A 13,648-nucleotide genomic window follows, 5' to 3' on the forward strand; every position below is an offset into this window, starting at 1 on the left:
TAAATTGACTTTTTAAATTTTATTCGCATTGTATAAAAATATAACAACTAGATTCTGTACATAGTTGGTAAGGCGATCACCAGCCGTAGTGGCCAGAGAGACCGCTGTACGCCACGTGGGAGACAGCGGGCGCTGCTGAGTAACTGATTGCGGACTTGAGAACCGGGGCGGAAGCGTACGTTGCCAGAGGAGCGGCGTGAGCGGCGTATGTGGCGACGGGTGCAGCGGCGGTGTAGCTCGCCACTGGGGCGGCGAAGGTCTTAGTCAACAGAGGCGCGGCGTGGGCGGCGTATGTTGCCACGGGAGCGGCGGCGGTGTAGCTAGCCACCGGGGCGGCGGCGGCGTATGTGGCTACTGGAGCAGCGTGAGCGGCGTATGTGGCTACGGGCGCAGCGTGAGCGGCGTAAGTAGTCAGAGGTGCGCTGGCGTAAGTTGCTACGGGGGCAGCGGCGTAAGTGGCGACGGGGGCGGCGAAAGTTTTCGCGACTAGAGGTGCTGCGTGGGCAGTCTGAGTGGTGTATGATGAGATTGATGACACAGCAGGTGCAACAGCCTTTACAATTGGTGCAGAGTAGGCGACAGACGGCGCGGCATATGCGGCCGAGTATGCTGGCGCAGCGTAGCTCTTGATCAGAGGAGCTGACGCGTAAGATGCGATTGCAGGAGCGGCATAACTTTTGATAACTGCCGCAGGTGCCGCGGTGTAAGTTGAGTAGGCGGGAGCGGCATAACTTTTGAAGACAGCTGCAGGCGCCGCGGCGTAAGTTGAGTAGGCGGGCGCGGCATATGACGCGATCGCTGGGGCACTGTAACTCTTGATGATGGGGGCCGCTGCGTAGGAGGCGATGGGTGCTGCGTAGGATGCGCCGTATGATGCTCCATAAGCAGCGCCGTACAAACCACCAGCGCGGGCAGTCGCCAACGCGCACAGGAGTACTAGAAACTGCAAGGAAACATCTATGTAAGTACTAATGTCTTGTGAGTCATGAAGTTGTTGCGTTAGTAACTGGTACTATTTATCGTCGTTGCGACAACATACCTATTTGGATCTTATAAGGATTAGCTTATACAGGGGACACTAAAGGTCCACGGGTATACAGGTTTAGCGAGACATACATCCGTTGTAAGCACAACACTAAATGCCAAATGAAACTATGTGGGTCAACGCAGTTTTCGTGAAGTCGTAAATGCAACGCAATTTGATCACATAAATCCTTAGAACAATCCACGGTTATGGGAAGGTATACTCTAATATAAGAACGCATGAACGGCCTATTTAATCCTGCACTATTTTGTCTTTCAAAGCAGTTTTCTTAGATTCTATTAATTCCAATTTCTCCCTCTAAATTTTCCTATATTTTAAATTCCAATATGTTTACATAGCACACTTTACGGTTGTAAAAGAAAACTTTTTTACTTAATACCTTAGCGGCCATTTTGTGATATAAAATCCACTACAGCAAGTGATACGGTTCATGTGTACTCGAGGACTTTTATACTAGACTCATTACCCCCGTATGTGCGTACCGCGCCCATGTGCCAAATGTGGACCGTAGGTCTTGAATATTAGACCCTGCCGCGCCACCGACATTATGGACAGCCCATGTCCGCTCATACGTTACGTATGCATTATGAAATAGACGTTTGATTTAGATTTTGATCTGAATTGTCTTGTCAAGTAAGTTTCTGAGCAGCATTATAGGGTTGGTTCTAGATTTTATTATTGAATAAATTACCCTGGTCAGGTAACAGTTTCCGATTTGAGGTTAATCTTTTTAGGGTAATTTTAATCTGCTTTAATTATCAGCAATTTGCTATTTTTAAGTTATAGCGTCATCTTGCGGAACTTGCTTGAATTACTTTTTGTTTCAAGAAAGTTTCGTAGCGTCATAGTGTCGTTTAACCTTTTAATTCTAAACCAACGCTACTTTTTTGGATTAAGGCTATCCTCTTAATTTTTGCATAGAAAATATTTAAAAGATACTCATCCCAGGTCTGCATAGGAAACCGTTATATTTCTGATATCCTAACTCTAATTTAGACCACTTGTATTATTCCAGTTAGCATAAAACATCCGGTTTATAAAATTACTGAACGCTGTTCATTTAAACTTGTTTCGGCAAATTGATTTCAGTGTCACCCTGTTGACATCTATTACACAGGACGCCATCATTCTAGCGATCGCTGAGGAACGCAACATCTCTTATCTGTCTACATTATACGGTATTTACTGTCAGGCCAAGGGCTAATTTATTGAACTGAAAAGATAAATAAGATCAGATGATTTGATTCATTTATCTTGTATACTGATATAGAGTTGTTATTTCATTCATCTCTAAAATTTTGCAAGATATTTTAAGCAACAATATCAAATACATAAATACATTCATCAACAATCTCTAGGTCTAGTCCCTTAATTAAGATAAAAATCCTGCATACTTTGGAAGTTGAAATATTTTTGGTACCATAACCATAGGTCCATAACATTTTTATACCCCGCTATTATTTGTTTCGTTAAGGGAATCGAACCCGTGACGTCTCTAGGTCTCTACTACCCTTCAGTGCAAATAAAAATAAACCCACTCAGCCTCTTCTGGCTGTGTCATCCAATAATGGCGTGCCTATCGCCTTAACGGGTACAAATTCAAGACTGGGTTGACACTAAGCGGAAAAATCCAATATCATTCATCACTTACATATATATCTAAAGAAAAAGCTTTGTTTAAATAAGCAGCATAGTTCTAAAATCTATATAAGTAATGTCTAAATTCCAACGGCAATCAATTAGGAAATCGACATACCGATAAGATAATTATTTCACAGGCCTACCTCATTCTATTAGTACGGTTGTTGATAAAACTAATTAAAACAAACAACTGCCAGAAGGCTTGTTGTTTGTTTGATAGCATAGCATTTACCCGCGACTTCGCTCGCTCTTTGGTCCTTGAACTTTGAAGCAGTTTTCTCAATATCTTAAGTTAATGATTGCTTGAAATAATATTTAAATGTGACTTTTAATGAACTGACCGTTAATGTATTGAGATCATGCGGAGTTTTGTAAAATTACTCATTTGAGAATAACGGAGGTAAATACAAAAATTATGTTAATCATAGTACAATCTATCGTAGTAAGCAATAATCGTCGACAATAGCAGGTATCAATATCAGGTGGCTGATATATTATAATCGTTTAATGCCTTTATCATATCAAATTGGTACAAGGTTATAAAACACTTTTCACATACGGTTTATTAATTAACTAAACGTTCCTCGCAGCTTCGTTCGCGTGACAGAAACTTTCCATTATAAAACTTTAATCGTGTGATTTTACGGGATAAAAGGTTGCCTATGTATTAATCAAGGATATAGTCTATTTGTGTGTTAAATTTCATCGAAATCTGTTCAGCGGTTTTCTCCTTTACAAAACCCCTATCTTTCGCATTCATATTAGTAACGCTATACAGGTTGTCCCAAAAAATAGTATCAAGCAGAGGTCCAGAGATAGAGCACCCCTTTGGGTATCCGAATCACGCCATGTACAACATACACCTATCTCTGGATATAATCTCTCTCCATGTTCTATCTATGGACCTCCGCTTGATACTATTTTTTGGGTCACTCTGAATACGTATACCTTCTCATTTTTTTAATGAACATATTGCTAATTAGATAGAAGGGCATAAGTAACTTTAGTTACTAAATCTAGAAATTTATAATAAACACACACACACACACACGCACGCACGCACGCACACACACACACACACTCACACCTTTTATCCCCGAAGAGGTAGGCAGAGGCGCAACAGATGCACCCACTTTCCGCCGTGTATATTCCGTCCCATGTTGTGACAGAGGGTGATCACAGGGTGATCGCCATATCGGGCTTAAAAATCCAAACTCCCGACTGATATTGAGTAGTAAAACTCAATATCACATTGCCGAGGATCGAACCCGACACTTCAACATTGGAGACGCACAGTAATGCAACTACGCCACTGAGGCAGTCTATATAATTAATAGGTAATTACGGCCAGCCTTAAGTCTCTTGGGTATTTTCTATAAGTTTTACTTATAGTTAGTGTTAAGACTATATTAAGATGCTCTACACGAATAGGTAAATTATACAAAAAATGCCATAAGATATAGTACAATTTTTCAAGCCGTGTCGAAATCTCTTAAGTGTTATTGAGATAAACAAACTTATGTTTCTAAACAAACAGGACAAATGTCATAACGGTTTTATGTATTTCCACGAATATGAGTGATAAATAAGCTTAGTTGCTTGTAAAATGTGACTCATTGTAAAGTAGGTTCGCAAGTAATCAAACTCGTAAATGGATAGGTCAGTTCACTTTTTAACCTATTGCACAATTTATTAAATTTGCTCGAGGTTTCGGTTGAATTTAAATTAAAAGGTGACATTTTTTGTACAAACCCTTTTATGAAAGTAGTCATCAGATAGCCACTTAATTTGTATATTTTTTGGGTAATTAAAACCCCACATTAGGGAATTTAATTACTAAAAAAGCGGCGATAGCCTAGTTGGGTGTGGAACGGTCTGCCAAGACGAATGTGTCCGCAGGTTCAAATCCCAAGGGCACACACCTCTGACTTTTCTAAAAAATCATGTGTGTATTCTTTGTGAATTTATCGTTCGCTTTAACGGTGAAGGAAAACATCGTGAGGAAACCTGCACATCCGAGAAGTTCTCTATAGGAGTTTCGAAGGTGTGTGAAGTCTACCAATCCGCACTAGGCCAGCGTGGTGGACTAAGGCCTTAATCCCTCTCAGTAGTAGAGGAGGCCCGTGCTCAGCAGTGGGCAAGTATATAATACAGGGCTGATATTATTTATTAGGGAATTACCGCGATTAAAATAGTAATTTATCCAGAACTTGATCTTTTTTACAAGTTTTATCTAAATGTATTGAGCGATGTAAATAATATGCCACAAATATTTATAGGTTATAAAAAATCATCAAGTAATTCTAACAGATAAATGGCGAATATTGTAAATATGCTTAAAATCTTTTTTTTTTATTGTTCGAAATAGACTAACGAGCAAGCGGTCCGCCTGACGGGAAGTAGCATCCGCTGCCCATGGACTTTGCAATGCCAGAGGCACAGCAAGCCGTTGCCTACCTGGGAGTGAGCACTCTTTTTAGGCCTCACTTACGACTCGTTCTGTCTAATTCGAGCAAAATTAGGTTTTTTTCCTCAGTATGCCCGAATGGATGAGGCGATAGTCTCTATCATATCATGGGACAGAAATTGTATGGCTGTGCTAAGGTTATATGTGAACTGCACTAATGATAGAATAAAAATTACTTTATAATATTTATTTTATACGAGCCGGCGAACTTGTTGTGCAAGTAGGACTCGCGTGTGGTAGTGCCTTTGTCTAAGGGCAACCGCTGCAGCTGCGCTAAGGGCGATTACACATTGGTTATTACGAATGAGTAGCGATAATTTAATTTATAAAATGAAAAAACACGAAGAATTTGAAATTATGCTTTGGTTTATATTTAAAAGACTGTAGTGGGTCGCTCGCATGCGAAAGCCCGGTTGGGTATGAACTACCGCAATGATTATTTCTGCTGCGAAGCAACATTGTGCAAGCACTGTAATATTGTTCCAGTTAGACGTATAGTCGTCAGTGTAAGTGCTACTGCTGGTGGATAGCGATCATAGTACACAAGGTGTTAAAACCCGCCATAGTGGCCAACGTAAGTGTGTGGCGTTCCGGGATCAGCTTGTGTATATCCGGTTCCAATAGGCCAGCTTAATTGTGTGTGTTCCATTGGAACCCATTACACTTACCATCAGGTGCAGTGGGGTCCCTTTGCCGTGTCCGTATAAAAAAAAAATGCCGGGCATTATAACAATATCACTGTATCAGGATCACTAGCAAAGTGCCTTGTCCCGCACTGCTTTGTAATTCAAACTTCAGGTGGCCTTGTTTCTGTTAATGTGTGAACATATTGCTTCTCATCAGGCGAACGACATCGTTTCTTCATTCAAATGCATAATATAAAAAAAATCCTTCCTATTTATTCCTGATCAGTGATATGAAACAATTCATTTGAACCTGTAAAACGTTATACAGGTTATGTAAGCAGTTCTCACTAGAGAAGAACGAGCAAACTCTAGACAACACTCTCTGGTTTGTCACGGAAATTATACCTTTTTTGGAATAATTTAAGTTTCACTTGACAGGTTAATCTATCGCAATCGATTTTAAATAATTACGGTAATTATGTTACTATTCAGTAGAAGTATGTATTGATATTAAGACATCAATATATAGGTAAATCTTATCCACGTTTCTGTGGCTTATATACAGCGGTAATATAAAACATTATATTGAAGTTACGTCTATGCTTTTAGACTTTTAGAAATTTTGGAAAACGTCATATATCCTTAATTATAGCGATTTTGGTTAAACGTCATATCCTTAATAGATATTTTGGCGTCTCGTCATATCCTGTTTTCACTAATACCCATTAACGCGACGTAATTCCGCATTATGTCGCAATATCCTGCCTTCAAATCCTTCTGTACCCTGCCTAACATGTCGTAATGGACAGGTCAATCGTGCGAGCAACTGGCGACCACAATCCGGTCCGCATACGTATCAACAACTATTGTAACAAATGAACCTCAGGTGATTGATAACGGTTGTTGCATGTTTCAAAATTGTTCTTAAAAAATAAAGATTTAAATCTTTCAAATCTTAATACTTTGTTTATTAAAATATTTTAGGGGTTGACTTTAGAATTCTGACGAATTAATGAGTAAAGATTTTATTAATATTTTAATATTATGTGACTAAAGTATTTTAACGGAAACAATCTAGTTTAATTTACTCATTGAAAAAGACATTAAAAAAACCTTTATAAGGCCGCCAACGTAATTTTACTTAATGTTCTTAATTAAAAGAAACTAATTTAAATCCCCTTTACCCTTGAGACGTCAAGTCTAAAACACGGAGTTGTTTAGTTTTCTCTGCACATAAATGGTTTAGTTATTTTAGCAAAGTGCGTAATTGGCACACAGAATGTTGATTCGGTCTAGACGTAGGTAACCTTAATGTGCATATGGAACTTATATAAGGTGATTGAAACATATTGCTTAATAATGACCGACTATTAGAAGACTAGCTACGCCCTGTGGGTGGAAAATTTTGTGGGTAACATTTGTAACCAACATTTTAGATCGTTTATCAATATTTTACGTGTCTCAAATGTATGAATTACGGTTTACACCTATTGCTTAGTATTTATATTCGAATATCTATCTCTCTTCTAAGATATAGATCCCACATGGTAGTGGGGTTGGCTTTCCGTGTTTTTTTCTCCAATTCGGTCTATCTATGTTGTCGTTTTCGGAAACCTGTCATTCTCTGACATCACGACACTACAATATCATTCCACATTGTTTTCGTGCTGCGTATGGATGTTTGGCCTTATCCATCACATTTGATAAGTTCTATTTAGAAATATAGTATATGAAATATTTTCAAAATTATACATTTTTCTTCAGCATTATACGAGTGATTAGGAATATTAATTTCCGCTAAAAATATCCAAATTTATAATTAAAATACGTAAAATAAAACAAAAATTTGCAAAGTAAATAATGTATTAAAAATAATTTATTAATAATTTACTGTAAGAATCTTATGACATAAAATAAATAATCATTATAGTCAGTCGCGCATAGAAAAATAAGAATTACCATCCATAGGACGCACCGAGGCCAGAGAAAGTCATGTGGGATACTAGTGGTGCATCCGAGTAGGTGATAGCCGTCTTCACTGGTGGAGACACTAGCACCGGAGTGTGAGACGAATAAGTTGGTATACCTGATGTTATTATTTTAGTCTTAGTGTACAGGGGTGTACTAATTACCTTAGTTGTTTTTGTTTTAGTCACAGGAATAGAGTGGGTTGTGTAGATGGGAACCGAAATCGACTTAGACAAAGCTGGATTCGTCACAGTGTGGACGACAGGAGCGGCAAAGTTGTATGTCGGATGGTATACATATGGGTTTTCATGGATACCCGTAGAGTAGATGGGGAAGTGATGACCATATCCATTGCCATCTGTGGTACGCGATTCATATTTCTTAATGTCTGCGTAAGCCGTATTCAAAGACTTTGAGTAGATAGTTTGTTCTGAACCATCACTGTTTTGCAGCTTGCGCTGTTCCGTGGAAAGAACCGATTCATAGTAAGGCGCTGGGGTATAAGCCTTGCTGTAGACGAGCGGAGAGCTGATGACCTTTTCCAGCTTTGGCGATTCAATGGTTTTGATGGTTGGCGTCGAAATGGAAGAGTAAGAGACTGAGGTTGCTGGAGAATAGTCAGTGCCGATAATGCCAGCACTGGCTACTGCCAGAACGCATAGAAAAATGGTCACCTGAAAGTAAAAATATTGTCAATAAAGATTTATAATGCTAAACGAATACGAGGCAATATTCTGTACAATAAAAATATAATAGTGAATTTGAACATACAGATGATGAGACGTAATATTAAAATATTTTACCTTTGGAGACATTGCTTCTCTCGTAACAGTACTCGATGGGAATGACGAATTTCTCATGATTTTTTGAGCTTTTTATACAATGCCACGTAGTCATATCGATATATGTATATTTTGCCTTGGTGAGTTTAATAAGCAATACATCAGAATATAATAGCTGTCAAACCAGTGGTCAACCTTAAACTCCGACTTACCTCTGTAATGACGCACCATAGTGGAAAGAGCAATTACTCTCCGAACTCGGTCATCGTAATTCAAGAGATATATTTAAAACATAATTATCCATTCATTACGTTTGCATTTAATTTTAACATGTTTAAATTCACCATGTAAGATTTTCAAGTGCGACGAGTAATTTCTTATAAATATGTGTCGATTGGTAAATTTTTCGTCATAAGATCACCATTAGCTGATTCTTTATGTTCTGTGTAAAGGTACCCATTATTTTATATTTTTTTTTTTTTAATTTACTTTATAGACTGATTCTGGTATATTTTTAATCGCTATAGTTATTGTAGTATCTCTTGTACTTATAGCGTCGTGGATGAAGAAAATTAATCTTCAACAATGGTTACTAAAATTGATTTACGATGATGGAGGTATCGTGCAGATTTCTTCATAATATTTAATGTTATCGTTATTATTTAGCTGCAAAAGTTCAATAGATGTTGGTATCTTATTCCTTACACGACATGAGGTTGTGAAATGTAATTTTTTTAAAAATAATTACGTAGTACAAACTAAATAACATAAAAGACATTTTTTATTCTGTATACTTAGTCTGGCCATAAATACTGTTACACTTAATTATAAAAAAATATTACATTTGAATTTCGAATCTGTCATTTTTATACGATTGTTCATTGTGTTTTCTCATTTTGGCGCCAATACATTGTAAAATATTTTGCGATATTAAAATGGTGTGGGGTGATAAAGAGAACCGAATCGCTGTGATAGCATTACACAAAGTAGGTATGGAGCCAAATGCAATTTTTAAAACTCTCCATACACTTGGTATTAGTAAAATGTTTGTGTACCGGGCTATTAATAGGTACAATGAGACCTCCTCTGTTTGTGACAGAAAAGATCTGGCCGTCCACGTAGTGTTCGTACGAAAAAGGTGGTCAAAGCAGTAAGGGAAAGAATTCGAAGAAATCCTGTCCGAAAGCAAAAGATTTTATCTCGGGAAATGAAGATAGCACCTAGAACCATGTCGCGTATTTTAAAAGATGACTTAGGACTTGCAGCCTATAAGAGACGCACTGGCCATTTCTTAACTGATAATTTAAAGAAGAATAGGGTGGTAAAATCGAAACAACTACTGAAGCGGTACGCAAAGGGAGGTCACAGAAAACTTTTGTTTACGGATGAGAAAATTTTTACAATTGAGCAACATTTTAACAAACAAAATGACCGTATTTATGCTCAAAGCTCTAAGGAAGCTTCCCAATTAGTCGACAGAGTGCAACGTGGACATTATCCGACTTCAGTGATGGTTTGGTGGGGTGTTAGCTATGAAGGAGTGACTGAGCCATATTTTTGTGAAAAAGGTATCAAAACATCGGCACAAGTGTATCAAGATACCATTCTTGAGAAGGTAGTTAAGCCCCTTAACATCACCATGTTCAATAACCAAGTATGGTCCTTCCAGCAAGACTCGGCGCCGGGTCATAAAGCTCGGTCCACGCAGTCTTGGTTGGAATCGAACGTTTCGGACTTCATCAGAGCTGAAGACTGGCCGTCGTCTAGTCCCGATCTTAATCCGCTGGATTATGATTTGTGGTCAGTTTTAGAGAGTACAGCTTGCTCTAAACGCCATGATAATTTGAGTCCCTAAAACAATCTATACGATTGGCAGTGAAGAATTTTCCCATGGAAAGAGTGCGTGCTTCTATTGATAACTGGCCTCATCGTTTAAAGGACTGTATTGCAGCCAATGGAGACCACTTCGAATAAGCTTTTTATATTTTTAATTGTTTTATATTTATGTATTAAACTGACACACTGTAAAAGTAATAAATGTTATTTGCAGTTAACAATTTTCTTTTTTCTTTATTACAATATTTATGGCAAGACTAGGTATTATTATGGGACCTATAAATTATTATAAATTAATTATTTAATTAGACATTTTCACTATTAATAATTCTTAAAGACGATTTTCGTATTTCACGCATATTAGAAAGATGGATGCTGTGTTTACAAAAGTAGAGCTTCCTTCTACTAATAACGTATTAGCATTACGCGATCAATGTATTTACGATTCCTACACTAAACTTCTTTGATATGTGACGACTCATAATTATTTAATATCACGATTCAAAATAATACAACAGCATTAAAGGTTTAAACAATTAAATCATTGTTCTCAATATCGTTATGCTCATTAATATTCATTTAATTGGCATTTAATAACAATTGAGCGAGATCATCGGTGTTTGTAAATCACAATCGATTATGTATTATTCATATCGTTTTTGAATGGACCGATATACGCTCTTTGATTAATAGTGGTTTGGGTGGTCCTTAGGCAGTCTCTCCAATGTTTGAAAGTAGATATTATAGTGATTGCTGACTGAGGGCATCGTCTTCGAAGACATCTGTCGATCAACACCTTAGTTCCCGCACGTGACCATGAAGGCTACAGTCTTCGGAATGTCGGGAGTAAAATTAAGCAAATTTATCACAGAAAATCCGTAAAGTAGCTTTATTTCAAAGTAGATATAAGATTAACTATTTCTAGTTGTTTTTTACAGCGATAAATTGAAATTAATCTAGTTGTTCACTTGGTCGCGATTGGTGACCACCGAAAAGACAAAATTAATGCTATAGATGAAATATCGCACTCCAATATAGAGTTGGCGTAAAAGGTTTTGAAGTTTACTATAGAAAGATTTAGCTAAGTTTTATGACCAAGCCGTTCTCTGATGATAGCGCCCTCTGGGTAATAAGGCGAGTCGTATTACAACCTGTTGCCGGTTTTGGGATTTAAACCTAGGACATACCGGTCAACTGCCTATATACGCCACCACTAGACAATACAGGCAATAAAATAATACGTAGGCCGATTAATAGGGAACGAATTGTAATCTGTTGTTGTATTGTAACCACTTTATCATCTATTGGTGTATGAGGTCGGGTATAGAATATAGACTCAGTCGGACCATTTCATTTAAACTCTTCATTATTGAAAGATTTATGTTTAAAGAATAAACTTAATATGCACGTACATAAATGCTATATAAAAATTGCGTGTGTCGATTTAATTACCAATTTATATGGTAACTTAGTCGGTTTTATTGCTGCGATAAACTGACCACACCGACAGCGGTGATAAGTTCACTGAAGATCATCATGACTAATAGGTTAGGAACGTTATTAGTTGCAATTATTATGCTGGCAAATCTAAGTGTTTTGGTAAATATGATGTCCGTTTCTAAACAAGGCATAAAAGAGTGCCAACCTCCCGATAGGCAATGGCTTGGCTGTGCCCCTGGCAATACAAAGTCCATGGGTAGCGGATGCTGTTTACCATCAGGGCGGCCTGCTAACTCGTTTGTCTTCCGAGGCAATAAAAAAGTGAGGTATACATAACTAATTCACTAATAGAGATTAAGGAATGTCTCAATATAGTGCTGCTTTTTCAGAGACCATAAGACCATTATATACATACTACCTCATAAGATCGCTGGATTCCTGGATTAATAAATACCTGATCCACCTCCTAAATTTCCTTCATAACAAATTGTAAAACAAATAAATCATTCAAAATTTTCGTCTTCAAGTCCTTGTATACTTCCTCTTACGTCTTGCAATAGCTCGTTTTTATCTCCGACGATGGTGTTTGCAATCTCGTCTGTCAAAACTGTTTTATTAACATCTGTTAGCGTGTCCGTATCAGCGTAGGTGTGACCTGAATAAGCTTGAATGAGATCGTATCTTTTGTTGCGTACGGCGTTTGGTATATGCATGTCTTTGTTTACTGTTTGTTTCTGTATGAATATAATTTTGATGCTGCTTAATTGTATCATGACTATCATAATTGTTTCGTAATTTATTCATCATTATAATCATATGGAGTAGACTGCATACAATGTCACGCTTCTGTAACATCATGATCATCCATTCTATTGCCTTTCAGTAATAGACCAGGCCCGTGATAAGCAATGGTATAGTATACAATACTGATTTGGTATAAATTACCTCAAAAGAGGTGTTACTAGTATTTGATAATTCTCCTTATTTAATTTCTTACTAAGAGATATAATTTCATAATATTAAAACTCAGTTAAATGTTTTTTGAAATGTTTTGTACTGAATAACATTCAAATTCAAGTTTCGAATTTATAATATTATTTTATTTTATATAGTATATAAGATTTCCTTTGTATCTCGTAAATTGGTTACTGTCTCATCGACAATGGTTGTAATGAAATATCAACAACATTGGGTACATCAAGTTAAATATTCTTTATTGGACCCACGACCTGACATCGGCCAGTTTAATCAGTAGGTTTTGCAAAGAAAGTAAACATACCGCTTGGAACGAGAGCTTGATATACATATGTCTAATATTTATGAAGTCATATCCAACGAGTGACTAGGGAAAGTTCTTATTTAAATCATATTTCTTGAAACGAATCTCATTTTCTTCCATTGCTCGGATCATATTAAACCAACCTCCAAGAAAGACACGATTTACTGTTCAACCAAATGTTACGTATAGATGTTAATACATAATATATTTTAACTTCGACCAACGTGCGGACTTCTCGATCCTGTGTGCTTTTTAAACACACATACAAATAAATAAATTTATTAACTCACCCCAATTTCCTTTATAATATTTGTCCTTTATAATATTCGCTCTTTATAATATTTGCTCCCGGGAGCCCTTTTCTTGTCACGGATTAAGGCTTAGAATTCAAAATCAAACCACCAATGATTTAGAGCCAAATATATCCAGCTCATATATCATGGTTTAATTTTATGACGAAATTACATTAACAGCATTATTTTAAATTTAGAATCATTATGCAATGTCGATAAGATTACCATAAAGGTTTTCATAAAGCCGGAACAACGCCGAAGCAATTACTAA

General features: G+C 37.2%; 2 protein-coding genes across 2 annotated transcripts; both read right to left on the minus strand.

The window, feature by feature from the left end:
• On the minus strand, positions 1-1,516 carry LOC115441952 (cuticle protein 16.5). The gene is made up of 2 exons (XM_030166887.2): positions 1,425-1,516; positions 1-943 (listed from the first exon to the last, which is right to left on the minus strand). The coding sequence occupies exons 1-2, from the start codon at positions 1,434-1,436 to the stop codon at positions 77-79; spliced, it is 879 nt and encodes a 292-aa protein (XP_030022747.2). The 5' UTR covers positions 1,437-1,516; the 3' UTR covers positions 1-76.
• Positions 1,517-7,720: 6,204 nt separating this feature from the next.
• On the minus strand, positions 7,721-8,562 carry LOC115441954 (larval/pupal cuticle protein H1C). The gene is made up of 2 exons (XM_030166889.2): positions 8,551-8,562; positions 7,721-8,421 (listed from the first exon to the last, which is right to left on the minus strand). The coding sequence occupies exons 1-2, from the start codon at positions 8,560-8,562 to the stop codon at positions 7,735-7,737; spliced, it is 699 nt and encodes a 232-aa protein (XP_030022749.2). The 3' UTR covers positions 7,721-7,734.
• Positions 8,563-13,648: the final 5,086 nt, after the last annotated feature.

This window comes from Manduca sexta, chromosome 19 (assembly GCF_014839805.1).
Source record: "Manduca sexta isolate Smith_Timp_Sample1 chromosome 19, JHU_Msex_v1.0, whole genome shotgun sequence".
Classification (NCBI taxonomy): Eukaryota; Metazoa; Arthropoda; class Insecta; order Lepidoptera; family Sphingidae; genus Manduca; species Manduca sexta.